Source organism: Annulohypoxylon truncatum (genome assembly GCF_022578515.1).
Source record: "Annulohypoxylon truncatum strain CBS 140777 unplaced genomic scaffold F4807scaffold_29, whole genome shotgun sequence".
NCBI classification, from domain to species: Eukaryota; Fungi; Ascomycota; class Sordariomycetes; order Xylariales; family Hypoxylaceae; genus Annulohypoxylon; species Annulohypoxylon truncatum.
The window spans coordinates 193,048-207,998 of NW_025953815.1; the positions used below are offsets into that span (position 1 = coordinate 193,048).

The window sequence follows — 14,951 nt, forward strand, 5'->3', positions numbered from 1 at the left end:
TTAAGAGGAGGGGATAGGAGAGGTGTACACATGCTAGGTATCGTGTAGGAATATGTTGAAGCTGCGTACCGAGATCTACTTCAAGGGGCGGTAGATGAGGAAGAGGATACGGGATATAGATGTATGGCCGAAAGGACATAATGGTATAAACTTGATAGTTACATCGGAAAATACTACATGGACGTTCCACACGGATATTTCCTCTAGCGATGACTAGGTATGTACCTAGGTAGAAAGTTTACTGCTACTGTACGACGTCGACTCTCTCACTATCTCAGCAATACAAGAGGAACCCACCCAGGTAACAAATACACAAATGTCGTAAAAGGGAGCTACATAATATCAGACAAAACTCTATATATATCTTACCACTTAGGGGTAAGTCACAGCACCGATTCCCCAAATACAACCATATATAACCCTATAAATACACGCCAAACATCCCCAGGGGGAGATACTCTAGACACAAAACCCCCACGCGGTAAAATTAACACTTACCTAATCCGAAGCTACCAAGATGGAAATAATACACCAGGGGCCCAACATCAACGCCTCTCACACTCCCAAATCATCCATAGTCCACAGCCCGCAAGTCACAAGTCACAATCCACAAATCACCAAAAGCCACAATACAATCTCATTTCACATCTTTCTCATTCATTATCCATTATATACCACGCAATGCAAGAGTCCTCCTAGTTTAGGAGGGTTCTCCTCACATCACCGCGCACCCAAGCTACCTACCTATCATCCATCCCCAAAAGCGCCACTCATCTACTCCATCGGCTCCTCCGCAACGTAGTGCAGGTACGCGCCCAGGAGCTTGATGCCCTCGATATAGTTCTTCTTGTCCAGCTTCTCGTTAATCGAGTGCGCGCCGTCCGTCGAGCTGCCCATGGGCAGTAGGAGGACGTTCTTGCCGGTAGCTTGCTCGAACGTAAGAGTCACGGGGATGCTTTTTTCACACGTTAGCTCACGAACTGCTCCGTACCACGTAGGTACCTAGGTAGTTAGATATTTTTATGATAGAGGAAAAGAACTCACCTTCCGCCCTCGCGTGTGAAATCTGGCTGGACGCCCCAGACGCGCTCGGTGGCCTTGCCCGCGGCTCGGAAGTTCCAGTGGTTCGGGCTGGCGACCCACCACTTTCCGCAGTGCTGCGCGAACACCTTCAACGTGTTCTTGCTCCCGAGCTTGGCAAACACTTCCTTGACGTATTTGTAGACGTGCTCGTTCGTCTGCTCGATCTCCATGTTGGGAACGGTGCGGATGGAGAACTTGCCAATGACCTTGGCCGGGATAACGGTCTTGGCGCCGGGAGCGGAGAAAGCGCCCTCGATGCCGTGGACGGATAGAGAAGGGTACCGCCATCGGGCCATCAGGGTCGACTTCTTGTCCTCGAAAATTGTGGTCTTGGCTCCGAGAGACTCGTGTAGGGTTTCCATCGTGAAGGAGATGTTGTCGTAGAGACCCTCCTCTTCCTTAGTGACGGGGGCTACTTGCTCCATGATTCCGGGGATTTGAATCTTGCCGTCGGTGTCGACGAGACTGGCCAGGACACGCACTAGATCCGTCATTGGCTCCTGTGCCGTGCCACCGAAGACACCACTGTGTAGGTCGGCGCCTGGACCCGAGATCTCAACGGAGTAGTAGTTCACACCCCTGAGCCCGTAAGTTAGGCACGGCTTCTCCGTGCCTAGCCAGTAGTTATCGCTGATGCACACGGCGTCGGCGTCCGCGAAGTACCCCTTGCCTTCCTTCTCGATAAGCTCGTCCAGTCCTTCAGATCCGTATTCTTCCATACCCTCGAAGCACATGAGAAGGTTGACGGGGAACTCGACGCCGGCCTTCTGGTGAGCCTCTATGGCGTTCAGCCAGCCGAGGACCGGGCCCTTGTCATCCGTACTTCCACGACCGAACATGCGGCCGTCCTCGCCAACTTTCAGGGTAAAAGGCTCGGTGCTCCAGCCGTCGCTCACCTCGGCGGGCTGGACGTCGTAGTGTCCGTATACCAGGATGGTGCGTTTGTTCTTATCGCTTCCGTACCGTGCGAGGATGACGGGCGGGAGCTCGAGCTCCGGCGCATCGGGCTGCTTGCCGAGGGGTCGGAGCTCGACGGTGGCGCCCAGGGTCTTGAGCTCGTCGGCCAGGAAGTGGGCCATGCGAACGACGTCAGGTCGACGGGAGGCGTCCGAGGAGACGGAGGGAATGGCAACAGCCTTGGCGAGGCGGTCGATGAAGTGCGACGACAGAGCGTCGACTTGGGAAAAGTACCCGTCAAGTTGAGGAGCCATCTTGCGGGATTGGTGTGCTCGAATCGCTGGAGTAAGGTAGGTCCTTCTGGTACTGTAAGCCGGAAGTGAGAACGGACGAGGAGATTGTTTGAAGTTTACAAAGTGAGAGTTTCTGTAAGCCGACAAAGTTGGGGTTTTAAGAAGCTTGAGCTGACTTGAAGGAAGTCGCGTGAGAACGGTGCGGGGCATTTGAATGTTGGAGGGGCAAATGGAAGACAAGATATTGCGAATTTACAGAAGTTAAAGTGGTTTTTCAGCTGTACCGTGCTGGATTTAGAAGGTACCTAACGGCAGCTACGGCAACGCAATATTTAGACGACGGTTATCAATGGCTTTTGACATCACCCACTTTAAAATCCATCTACCGCTACAGCAAGTATCCATGTACCTAGGCAGATTAAGGCAGGTACCTGACGGCCAGGGAAGCATCGACTTATAGCAAAATCCGTATTGGATCAATGATTACCAGGTCCTTTTGTATCCAAGTACTGTACCCCTTAAGGAGGACCAGGTATGTATTGAATGCTTTGGCCATTAAATCTGTCTTCTAATGTCCCTCGGTCTCACCATGTACTGGTGGCCTCATCCTTAGCTAGAGATGGATATCACTGAGGTGACTGTATTCTCCATGTTAGTTTTGTTTTAACTTGGTATCATGTCATTATAATGTACAAAGACCCCTTATTTTCCACTGCTGGCAACCCATCGATTCCCCACCCGAGTTTTAGTCTCGGGTTGAGTAGGATATGGAGACGGATCGTACCAATCCTTGCTGCGGAGAGTACCAACATCAGGTTCGTCTTCGAAGGCGTGAAGTTCGTCAACTTTGAACCTCACTTTTGGCACTAATGGTATATCAACCGAGAGCGACTGTTTATCGGCGATCTTCCCCTCCTTTAGTAACTGATGTATCTTGACGTCCATAGTAATCGCTTCCTTAAGCTTGACTCGGAGCGTGAAAGCCGGCCTCATCCCCCTTGCCGGCATAACATATTTAGGTAGCATATGTCGGACATGGAAGCCATCTGGGTGGGATGCTCGCATCTCTGCCAATTCTGTTTGCCCATATATCACGTCCTCCCACTCCTTGAGGAATTTAATCCGATTACTTAGATCCCCCGTTTGTCTAAGTAGTTTAGAGAGAGTATATCGCATCTTAGACGTTGTTTTGTGCGAAAGGACAGCATATCGCCATACAACTCTAAGCATGTTCGGGTAACGTCTGTTCCAAGCCAATCTAAATAACATGTGGTAAGTTATATCATCTAGCTTTGTTCGTGGCCATCGTTTAAGCATCATTTGTAACATTTCCATCTGGTATGCAAAGCCGTTTGCGCGGGACAATATTGTGTTCAGCGTGCCTGCATCAGGCAAAGTAGGTCGAGCACTATGGATCAAGACCAGCAGAGCTTTGCAAGCATCTGGCAGAGCATGTTTACCAAGTATGTCCAACATCTTGTTGAGAGTAATTGTGTCCAACCACCCGTGGCCGTACTTCTCATTCTGCCTGGCCACGAACCTATGGACATTAAACGTCGCTAACGGCGTCGCTGACTTCGTCCGGAGTAAACTTGACAGCTCGAATTCAAGATCAACTGTCGCCATTTCCCTGCCTATCGCGCGCAGTATCATTGGGTTCTGGTCAAGGTTCTTCGCTCTCAAGCTTTTCACGATATAACGTTTGATCGCGGGACTGCGCATCATTACCAAGAATGCGACCCAAGCACGGCTTTGTGGAGGGTAACCTTTTCGAACCATTACTCTTAATACTCGGTTGAAGTTATTAAGATCCTTAGCTCTCGAGGCGTTGGCGAGAAGTATACTGTATAATTCAGCATCCACAGGCATGCGTAGGCTCCTCACACGGTTGTAGATTAACCGAGATGCACGACGAAAACCACGACCAGTGGACCCAATGAAGCCTATAGCCATCTTCGTCGCAGATAGAGAGATTGCAGATCTGGCGGCTCGAGTGTAGAATAAGTCGATAAGTATGGAAACCACTGTTTGTTGGTGATCCGGAAATTTCGGGTACAGCGATCGTGCGAGGTGGTTTGGGATTCGACCATGAACTAATGCGGCAACGTATTCTTCAAAGGAAGTTTTGGTCCATTCCTTAGGAACTTTGATGTCATCAGCTCGCATCCTCAATTCGTAAGGTTTGTAAACCGAATGAGTGTTGGACGAGGACGAGGACGACTTCACAGTTATCGTCTTGTCATCGACAACAGGCTCCCCAATCTCTCCGCTGCGTAAAAGTCGTGTTTCTGGTTGCTCTTCTACCGCCTCCTTCCAAACGTCCAACATGAATCCTCTGAAGGCTGGATCGGATATCCTAACAGCGGTGATCGCCCCTACCACTCCAATGATGTCCCGAAGCGAATTTCGGACTGCGATTTCAGAGCCAGACAATGTGAACATGAGTTGGTCATTCTTGGATATTTGGTTCTCGATTTGAACGAAGCTTTCATTCCTTCGGCATATTTCGGAGATGTGAGTATCTGGCCCTGACAATACCTGACGGGCTTTTTCTGAGACGCCTTTCCCTACGATGACCCGAAAATGCAACACCTCTCCTTGATTGGGCGTTACCATCAACATGAAGGACAAAGTTGCGCGCCAGTTTCTCCTGGGTTTTCCTGAACGCTTATGCGCGGCATCGTATAGAACCTGCCTTGCAACGCCTCTTCTATACTGACGCAAGCTTTTTTGCGCCATACGTTTGTTGCGATATCGAAATGGTCGCTTTACAAGTGCCGGTTCCATCGGTAGGGTGCCAAACTTTGCCCTGATCATATTTCTACGCATCTCATTCCGCAAGGCCGTCATGGATGTATGCTTCGGGGGACTTTCCGTGGCGTTTTCAGCCATTGTAGGGGTCGAGTACCATTGTCGGCGACTCGATCGTTGAAAGAACGATGGATTGTATTGCTCCCTGGGAATTGGGGAGAACACTCCGATATGGACTTTGAGAATGCGAGCCCTCCATAGTGATTTAATTCCCAGGGACATGGGCTATGAATGTAGCATATTCTGCAATCGCTCAGATTTGGTCCCTCTTAAGAGAATTGTAATCCAGAGTAAACCGCCCAGCAAATTTTAGATTTTAGATCTTATCTCAAAACTAACCCTGGAGATCGGCGGCGATTCGGCTACTCTTAATCCGACTATTTCATTACGTAAGCGAGCATCGCTTGGCAGAATACGAATTACATAATACCTTTTGGTACCGGTCCTGGTAGCCAGTTAAAAAGGGGACCGGACACTCGACTAAATTCTACATTCACAAAACAGCCATAGTCACTCAGTCCGTGGTTGGCATTAATGCATTTTCGTCAACTTGCTACTTCTGCACTCTTAAAGAGAAAGATCAAAACAATGCATGTGTAAGCTCTCGTGGGGTTCATACAGCATACGGAACACTCTCCAGCTATAGAGGGTTTTGGAAGAGCCACCGTGCAAATCCGTCAAGAAGGTCCTTCCAAATCCTTCGCCACAAAAGTTGCAAACATGGGGTGGCTCCAATGGTCGTATCGCGTGTCTCAATGTCTCTGCCATGACGATCTCCCTATTAGGGAGAATATCCCACTACCACTCACCCTCTCCCCTTTGCCCTTCCAGTAATCCCCTCATGTGCCAAAGTAAACCAAACTCTTCGTTGCTCTGTCGTACACGACCTTAATCATTTAGAGGACGTGGTGGGGGTAAAGGTGAATCCTAACAATCAGCAGGTGAACGGAGTAAAAATGCCCAATGATGCGGCTCTGAAAGTATCCTGCCTAATAAAGTTGTACGCTAATCAATCCTTAGATGCAGCAGCTACTTCTGGTTTTGCCTCTTTGGGTTCCTCCTTGGAAGCCTGCGCGAGATTCTCCGATGTGGTAGATGTAGTGGTGTTGGGTGTTGATTCGCTATTCTGCGTCTGAGTCTTGTCTTCCTGTTTCTTAGGCGTTCGCGGGGGAGGCGAGGGAGCTCTGGGTGGTAGTCGGCTCAGCTCAGCACCATCCTCACCAGACGAGCTCTTAGACACTTGGCTCGCCAAGTCCTTGTCTTCTTCGGAATTGTCAAACATCTCGGTGTCGTCCGAATCGGTAAGGACCTCAGTACCGTCACCAAGAAAGATGATACGACCCTTGTACCCACCAAGTCCAAAAGCTTTCGTCTTGTTCTCCATGTCAACGTCATATCCGCTGTCACTATCGTCGAAATTATGATGCACACCAGGTCCCCGGAATTCAGCTGAGTCTCAGTGTCAGTTTTATGGATTATTTAGGAGACCCCGGGCTCTAAGAAGGCATACCGTATTCGGGAGGGGCACAAGGGCCGTCGCCTTTAGCCACACGACTGGCAACCTGTTCGTACCATTCCTCCTTACTTCTGCCTCTTAAGAAGCCCACGATAACCATGGTCATGTTGTCACAGCCAACTCCGCCAGTCTCAGAATTAGATGCCAGGCAGTTGTCCATCATGTTCTCGCAAATCTTGTCCAGTTCCTGCTTCTCCGCAATCCCTCTACGGACGAACTCAACGACCGCTTGAGAAGATTGACAATCCCAAATACCTGAAACTTTGGTTAGCTAATGTGCGCCTACCTGGACATATTTACAGAAAGAGGGATATAAACGTACCGTCACATGCGATGACTAAGAACTCGTCATCGTCGCTAATGTCATGCGCAACTACGTCTGGGAATGCGGTTACAATCTGTTGCTCGGGCGCAAGCTCGGCGCTCTTCTTGAATTCGAAATCTCCGATGGCTCGGGAAAGAGCAAGGTTGCCGTTGACACGACCGAAGTCCACAAAACCACCGGCGGCAGTAATTCGCGCCTTCTCGCCTATAAAATTCGGACATGTTAGCAACAGTAAACCCATAGAAAGGATCAAATCGAATTATACAAACCTTCATTCTGCGGCTTGTGGTCAAAGGAAAGTGGCTTAGCTCTGCCCTTCACTCCTAAGACACTTCGGGAATCGCCAGCGTTCGCCTAGAAATCCAAGTTAGTCAAAAATCCGAGCAGATGGGGTGCCGAGGTACAAACAATAAAGATCTTCTCGCTAGTAATCAAACCACAGCATGCGGTACAACCAGATACTTCTTCCTCATATTGAGGATCTATACACGGGTTAGGCTCCACATATAATGGAATGTTTTTTTCTGCGAAGTATCCATACCGCTCAGTATTGCTCGATCAGTCGCGAGGAAGGTGTCCTTTAGGGACTGCTCGTAATTGCCAGCCTTGAATGTGTCTTGCTTCTTGAGAATATCGTATATATTCTTGCCCGCAAACTGGGCGACCTTGTCTCCACCGTGCCCATCAAAGACACCGAAGAAAGATAACCGCGAAGGATGAACCTTCTTCTCTTCGTCCGACTGGGGAGTCAGGAGGTCGAGTACGGTACAGTGAGCATCTTCCATGCTGATACGCCATCCCTGCATAGCCGACACGCCGTACAACAGTCGGTCATCTTCGCCCTTGTCGGAAGCCTAGTAAGGGTATCACCAGTTAGTAAAAGTGTTCTTAATGTGTGAGTAATGCACGGCCGCATCGTCGCACGCAGAGGTATCGGAATGGTGTATTGCGATGTTGACGGGCAAGGTCGCCAGACAAGGCGCGGAGTCACGGGTCCAGCGAGTAATTCCCATGGGGGAGACAAGACGGGGACGGCGCAATTGAAGAGGAAGAAATAGTGAAATGCTATCATACCTTGTCCACGACAGGCTCGGAAAGGGTCTGACCCATGGCTAAGAGAGTTTAGATTTATCGCAGCGCGTAGGGTTCACAAATTGGTCGGATGGTCATGTACTGAAGGAGTACTGAAGGAGGGGCAATATCGTGGGTTGCTTTGCTGATCGTCAAATTTTTCAATCGCCGCGAGAAAGAAAATGGGTATGTATGTGGATATAGACGAATACGGTAGGAGCCGCGGGTAGTTTCTTTTTGGGGGAAATGATGTAGTAGTGGTTGTGTGGGAGAGAGAGAAAAAGGCACTTCGGCGTCGCGCGAAATGAGTGTTGAATCAAGTTTGGTGCTAGAGAGTCAAGAGATAATGGTGGGATGGGATATGGTATGGTAGGTTGGTAGGCAGTGTATGGGAAAGTAAGTAGTGGAGGTAATAGGTCTAGGAGGGTCGAGTTAGGTAGCAGGGTAGACAAGGCAAGGTCAAAAGCACTAAGGCGGGGTCTTGCGTGTGCTCAAGGTTCTCCCAAGAAAAAAAAAACCACCCGACTCTGGACAATAGGCAGCTGGCACCCACTGATGACTTATCAAAAGTTAACTTTTACTATCTTAGGCAGTCATGTTGTATAGGTACCTGAGGTACATTATTGTAAGTAGTTTGCGGCGCACATGCCAGGTATATATACGTCTTCGATACATGCCATGTCTAGGATACATTCAGAAACAAACATCTACCTTAGTAGGTAGGCCGTCAACTTTCAAACTTACATATCATTGTCATTGTTCTCAGAACGTCCTCACCGAGGTAGATTATGTATGTACACATGTCTATCATTTGGTGTAGGATTTGGGCAATTTTGCATGTTCGCCTGGGCAATCTACGACAGCCAGGACAGCCCAGAACCACATAGAACCATGGAATTATTTGAAAAAGCCACTATGATGTCGTAAGAATACAACGTGCGTCACGACATCATCGGGCATTTGCATGCCAGTCAGTACTGAATCCATATTCTTTGAGTTGGGACCTCCATATGTATTCAATGAAAGAAGATTTTTTATAAAGTCACGAATCATTAGGACAAAAGAAGCTTAGTAGGTGTATGAAAACTCAAATAATATACACATATACCTAACATCAACCTTATACAGCGACACATGTGCATTTACATTAAATTGGTACATACCTAGTTGTTCTACATACTTACATGTACAAGATACCCACTCGGTTAATCATCGGGTATCCGAATACCAACTTGGGATTTAGGTGACCCTATGACCTCGAAATCCGGAGTTATGAAACGGAGACGAAGGAGTTTTTCATTTGGAAGTGTCGCGTGTGCATTTATAAAGGCTTGGGGAAATTGTGCTAAAACAATTGGTCGGCGTTTCACAGCAGAAGGAAAGAGCCCTTTAGAGTGGTAACCTCCGCCTAGAACCGGTGAAAGTGGAATATCAAAGGTACAAGTACATCTAAGGCAGGGAGACAGGCACAACCGTGAATGATACGTACAATATGATAAGGGCACTTACCTTTTCCAATAATCGATTAAACAAATCGAGACAGGTTCCTGAAAAAGTTTCCTGAAAATTTCTTACACTTATTTTTCAATAGTCTGATAGTGAAGGTCTAGATGGGAGGCCGTTTACGAATGTTACTGAGCTCCCAGGATATCATGCACCTCATACCACAATGAGTTAGGCCTCCCATGCAGGGGAGAGGCATTGCCGCCTCGCCTCACCCTCGAGTCGCGGAAACAAGAAATACGCTTCGAGTATTGATCATCACTTTACCAGATCACCACCATTTAAACTCACAAGTGTTGGCATACTAGGTGTAGTATATTTTAATGCTTATAAGCAATGTAATATTGACAATAATGGCTATAGTCCCATCGGGCATGGTTGTCAATACTAGATGTGGGATATCCCCATATCACGTTCGATGTGTGCTACTCACATGGCTATAAACATCGCAATATAGCTGCAATTACTCCTCTTTCGGATTTCCCGGAGCGGCGATGTGAATGCAACCTCGACCCCCAACCCCGGCTTCAGTTTCGGCCTGTCCCGGAAATCCCGGACCCACGAGCGTTTCTTGAACCGACATCAAAGAGATACTGCTATACCGAGGAGGGGATGCAGCCGTATTCTATCGATTTCGGCCCCCGAGTCACTAGTTTCAACTCTCCAACTTCCGTCTAAGATATTGACAAACACTACGAAATCTAAATAGAGACTCGGAATCTTTCTAATAGACAGAGTCGCGTCCTACCATACATATGTTGCCAGCTGGATCCTTGATGACCCTTTAATAAGAGTTGCAGGACTTACTAAAAATATCACGGACCTTCATATGGAGTCAAATCGCTTGCTTTGCCTGTTAATAATCAAGGACCTTTGTCGCTTATAACGTCTAGCAAGATATGCCAAGCTTTAGACTAATAACATTAATTATCTAGGTATCATATTTCCCTCTCGCACCAGATTAGATATAAACCGTGAAGCTCCCGTCGCTATCACCACCGTCATCCCATCCGTCAATAGTCGTCGGTGGGCGTATATCCTCCCACGCGTCCTCATCATCCTCGTCAGCCCAGACGCTACGCAAGCTCTTAGCGCTTTTCAGGCTTCTTGTCGATTTCCAGTTCTTAGAGGGCACGTTCTCGATGTCGGAGCTTTGTCCATCTCCTCCCATTGGACCGTAGTATGCGTCGTTGGGTCGATTCCCCAGCGGAACTCTACTACGCACGGGCGTCTCAGGCAAGGGCCGGTTTGGCGCATCCCAACCGTTGTCCGTCGATGGCGTCTGCGATGCTAGGGCTCGGAGTTCACCGGCTGTCCTCTGCCTGTGACTACCGATGTTGAAAAAAAGCTCATCTCGGGAGGAGTAGGATTTATCGGACCTCGAGGTAAGCGACGGCGTACTCTGGAGAGTAGAGTTCGGCGATGGGCGCCGGTTCATTGCCATCCTACCTTTCCCTTCGCCTTTGGACATCGCCAATGCCGTTGTAGGCGGTAATCTCGGCAGTTCGCTGGATGTGTTGAAAGGCGAGGTACGCGCTATGCCTACCATGTTGACGTTGACGGATGTGTTTGGCTGGACCCATTGGCCTGGAGATAACAGATCCTGGACTCTATCGTGTATTATCCAGTTCTCCTCTTGAGCCGGGTCCACCGGAGATTCTTGGCGTGGGACGACCCTGTCCGGCTCGGCAATGAGGTCTTTATATGCGATGCCCAAGGAATTCCTAGCGATCCGATCCCACGACGAATCACTATCGCGAGGGTTTGCGAAATCTTCTAGATTCGGCGGCAGCTCTGGGCTCGCCTGTATTACTGTCTCGGGTGATCTGTTCGCCAATCCGAAATTTCGCGGTGATTGTACGAGCGACCGGCCGCTAAAGAGCGGCGAGGATTCGCTTATCCTCCTACTCACTTGCCGCGCCTCTCCCGGTCTGCTAGGTATATGTATTATAGTTGGTCTTGCGATCACATTCGTGCTCGTCGTGGCCTCCTCCTCAGCTCCACCGGTTAATCCAGAAGTTAGGATACTCGTGCAAGTCGTCTGGCTCGTGGAGTCGCTATGCATACTAGTCCGCCTCTGCTCTTCGGGAAGTTGAATCTTGCTCTCCCTCTTCCACAAGTTAGATATCCTTTTGCCGACGTCGCGAAGGGTAAGAGTCGAATCTTCGTGCGGTGCCGGCTTTGGTTGTGCAGCATAGCCGATTGGTGGCGGGACTGCATCACCTGAACTGGAATCACATTTACCACCTGCGATGTAGGCAATTTCCGGCGTATTTTGTATACTGAACGGTTCTGGATTTGTTGGGACCGAGAGACTCCGAGGTGGATCCTGGCGGTATCCCCGAGCGACGCTATACGATTGCGCTTGAACAATATACGCATCCCCATCTCCAAGGCTAGTATCTGACAGCAAACTAATCTCGTCTGTCGCTCCCATTACTTGTGGGGATGGCTGGCTACGTCCAGCGGACCAAGAACTACTCGCTTCTAGAATGACACTATGCTCGGGCGACTTTGCTCTGGAATACATCGCCATCATAGCATGTGGTAGTATATTTCCTGTCAAACTTGAACTCGTTTCGGTCCGAGAAGCACGTTGATTCGTGGCGCCGGCGGAGGCCCGTGCATTCTGCGCCGATAAAGTGGCTTTGGAAAGGCGCGGCGGTACTACATTTACCATGGTCCTCTCGGTCTGACCGGAGCCGGAGCCCTTGTCGTAACTTCCGGGTCGGTTAGCCATAAAGTTTCCCGCTATGGGGCCGGATACCTCGAGCCTCCTGGGTTGGTGGCGTCGTCTTCGGATGTGGAAAAGGAGAAGTATGATTCCGGCAAATGCTAAAAAGATGGGTATCACAAGTAACCATAGTAAGTTTTTATTCGAATCGCCCGGGCCGTCGTCTTCCGGCTCATTGCTCGGTTGAGGTGAGCTTTCGTGGGAGGAAGGAGAGGGTGAGTCGATGTGTATGTTCATCGTCTTAGTCTCCGTGTCGTTCGTGTGCTTCGAAGTGGCATTGAAAATAACGTGCGGCATCGATACGGACTTCGCTGATTTGGGCTCAGGGACGGATCCCGAGAGGACAAAGGAGGAGGCGTTGAATTCTGCCCAGGACGAATCCTTGTCGTTCTTCATCGTAACTTGGACATCAGAAGGGTTCGAGAGATATTTCTTCAGATCAAATTTAAAGTCGTCACCTGATTTGAGGTCAAGATCAGGAATATCAGAAAGGAACAGGCTAAAATGAATCGAGACCGTGAGATTCAAGGTATCGGTATATTTGTCTGTGACAGATATGGTGACATTGGACGATTCGGCAGTGTCATCGGGCTTGCCTTTTAGCACCCACGTCTTATCGTCGAAGGATAGCCAAGTTGGTAGGTCGAATGCCGCGATACTGTCAACATCTTCCGGCTTCAGAGGCTTCTTGTCAAGCTCCAACACATCTGACAGACCCTTATATTCGAAGGCCTTTCCTTGCGTCGCATTAAGCTTGACTACTGGCGGGTCGGCGATCAATTCATGGTTCCCTACCACAATCGAAAAGGGTGTCGAGATAGATGCGAAACCTACGACATCTGACGCGACTAGTTGGAAAGTAAAGGTTTGCGGGGGTTGAACTAGACTTTCGAAAGGAGGCGTCTTGCCGGAGAACGTGAGATCGTCGGTATTAAAGGTTATCCAGGAAGGAAGAGGCACGTTGTCGCCGGACACGGCGTAGTAGTTAAGCCCACCATCTCCGCTATCTGTGCGGAAAGTGTGCTTATCGAAGCTGAAGGAGAACTCCTTGGAGGGATGAAGATGTATTGACGAAGGGGCTATGTACGTGCCAAGTTTAGGGAGCTGTTCTGAGAGGGGTATAGAGATTTTGGGCGGCTTATTTCTGGATACTACTAAAGTCGGGGTCGCTGTCGTCGAACCCGTTTCATCTTCGGCAACTAGTTGGATTGGGACTCCGACGACCTCGCCAGGCGGGACGTCTTCGGCACTAGGCGTCCCAAAGAGTCGGCGCGAGTCGCTATCGATGGAAAGCCATTTCGGCGCGTTTTCGAGGCGGTACGTGATATTTGAAGAAGAGGTAAATGTTATCGGAGAGAAAATGAACTCGAAAGCCTCCGAGATTCGAGCTACAGGCGGTAGTTGGGAGTTGATTGGGAAGTTGTCGATGGGGGCAGCGCGCGCGAGCGTCGCTAGAGCAGCAGCAGCCGCGCTGAATGCGAAGCCGTTCTTACACCCCACTACCATCGTGATGTATAACAGCCGGCGAAACAGTTAACATGTGGGAGCATACGGCCGCGCCGTCGAAAACAGTGTCGTGGTTGCAAGTTGTGGTGGTGAGAAGTCGAATCAAATCAGAGGCTCCAGTCGTGGTTTTCGTAACCAGGGATCGTACTTCCGTGTGCTGAACAGAAGAAGATGCAAAGAGTGTCAGAGCCAGCTCGACGCCGACGGTATGCCAGGAAGCCATTCTTCAGCGATCACGTCGGCCTCCCTTGCTCGTAGCTTCGCCTCATCCCGCCCTGCGCTGGAAGGCCATCGTCGAGCCCGCGAGGCGCGCGGATTCGATAATGACGAAAGGGGGGTTGGAGGGGTCTCATCGCGCAAAGGTTGTTCTACAACCACTTTGGCAGGCAATTAGCGCGTTATTGCTGGATAACCGCGTAGGGCTGGTGGAATTCCAATGTCTTAGCCACGCGCCGACATCGATCGCCTTGGGCGGGCGGGCGATCGCATTCCGTACCCGGGTAGCGTGTCTCATGTCAAGGGAGACACTAGAAATTTGAAGCACTTTAATATAGAAAGCCGGCCCTCCGAGAGATTTCGTGGTATGGCTGTCCAATATTCATCTCGCGAGCCACGAGAAGGAATAGTGTAGCAGCGCGCTGAGACGAGCTATCTGGGGGTTTGATACGCTAGCTCTATAGGATTCTCGCGAGAGCGGTCGTTTCATCTCGGGATGGAGTGTTTTCGTCCACTATTTACGACTATTCGGTTCCAGTTTCGGCGACAGCTGGCGATGTGCGAGAATAGTCTGGTGGTTTTGGATGATGTAATGAAAAAAAGACATTCTGAAGCATGAGGTAAATGATCTATTCGATGGGAGAGTGATAAAAGTATCATGACTTATCCCCCAACCACATATTTATCGATATGGTATAGATAGTCATTTCTCGTGATTATATGACAATCACATCCGACTATCACATTCATTTGTGAGGCTCGATTGCTTAGTCCTCTCAAGCTGAGCGGGTTTCAAATTCAAAAGCAAAAGGCGCGATGTGCTGGGTTGAGTGTGTTTCAACGGTTAGGGAGAGTGTTAGGAGCTAGATAGGAGCTGATGAAAACCCGGCTATGGTTATATAATATTGATTATACTATGATATGTTTACTATCGAGGGATTTGACACATGGGAAGACCGGTTTGATGTTGGTTTATCCATCCCAGTTCATCTAAGG

At 49.3% G+C, this 14,951-nt stretch overlaps 4 protein-coding genes across 4 annotated transcripts; all 4 read right to left on the reverse strand.

The window, feature by feature from the left end:
- Window positions 1–736: 736 nt before the first annotated feature.
- F4807DRAFT_189582 (Cys-Gly metallodipeptidase dug1) lies at window positions 737–2,729 on the reverse strand. The gene is made up of 2 exons (XM_047993671.1): window positions 1,045–2,729; window positions 737–955 (listed from the first exon to the last, which is right to left on the reverse strand). Exons 1-2 carry the CDS (start codon window positions 2,481–2,483, stop codon window positions 775–777), a joined length of 1,620 nt encoding a protein of 539 aa, XP_047851693.1. The 5' UTR covers window positions 2,484–2,729; the 3' UTR covers window positions 737–774.
- Window positions 2,318–5,381, reverse strand: F4807DRAFT_435957 (uncharacterized protein). Its single transcript, XM_047998926.1, has 2 exons — window positions 2,394–5,381; window positions 2,318–2,340 (listed from the first exon to the last, which is right to left on the reverse strand). Exon 1 carries the CDS (start codon window positions 5,304–5,306, stop codon window positions 2,976–2,978), a length of 2,331 nt encoding a protein of 776 aa, XP_047851694.1. The 5' UTR covers window positions 5,307–5,381; the 3' UTR covers window positions 2,318–2,340; window positions 2,394–2,975.
- A 225-nt stretch (window positions 5,382–5,606) lies between these two features.
- Window positions 5,607–8,587, reverse strand: F4807DRAFT_435959 (PP2C-domain-containing protein). Its single transcript, XM_047998927.1, has 7 exons — window positions 8,000–8,587; window positions 7,467–7,779; window positions 7,334–7,407; window positions 7,195–7,279; window positions 6,923–7,129; window positions 6,595–6,855; window positions 5,607–6,533 (listed from the first exon to the last, which is right to left on the reverse strand). The coding sequence occupies exons 1-7, from the start codon at window positions 8,033–8,035 to the stop codon at window positions 6,094–6,096; spliced, it is 1,416 nt and encodes a 471-aa protein (XP_047851695.1). The 5' UTR covers window positions 8,036–8,587; the 3' UTR covers window positions 5,607–6,093.
- Window positions 8,588–10,460: 1,873 nt separating this feature from the next.
- Window positions 10,461–13,739, reverse strand: F4807DRAFT_452999 (uncharacterized protein; the record flags this gene model as incomplete). Its single annotated transcript, XM_048000401.1, has 1 exon — window positions 10,461–13,739. The coding sequence occupies one exon, from the start codon at window positions 13,737–13,739 to the stop codon at window positions 10,461–10,463; it is 3,279 nt and encodes a 1,092-aa protein (XP_047851696.1).
- Window positions 13,740–14,951: the final 1,212 nt, after the last annotated feature.

Bases quoted from the DNA above. Each gene is read 5' to 3' on its own strand.
- F4807DRAFT_189582 (XM_047993671.1), bottom strand. From the start codon at position 2,483: ATGCCCCGCACCGTTCTCACGCGACTTCCTTCAAGTCAGCTCAAGCTT. The intron at 956-1,044 runs GTGAGTTCTTTT...GTGTGAAAAAAG, and splicing joins TTCACACGCGAGGGCGGAAG to CATCCCCGTGACTCTTACGT.
- F4807DRAFT_435957 (XM_047998926.1), bottom strand. From the start codon at position 5,306: ATGTCCCTGGGAATTAAATCACTATGGAGGGCTCGCATTCTCAAAGTC.
- F4807DRAFT_435959 (XM_047998927.1), bottom strand. From the start codon at position 8,035: ATGGGTCAGACCCTTTCCGAGCCTGTCGTGGACAAG. The intron at 7,280-7,333 runs GTTTGTACCTCG...TTGGATTTCTAG, and splicing joins CTAGCGAGAAGATCTTTATT to GCGAACGCTGGCGATTCCCG. The intron at 6,856-6,922 runs GTACGTTTATAT...CCAAAGTTTCAG, and splicing joins CTTAGTCATCGCATGTGACG to GTATTTGGGATTGTCAATCT.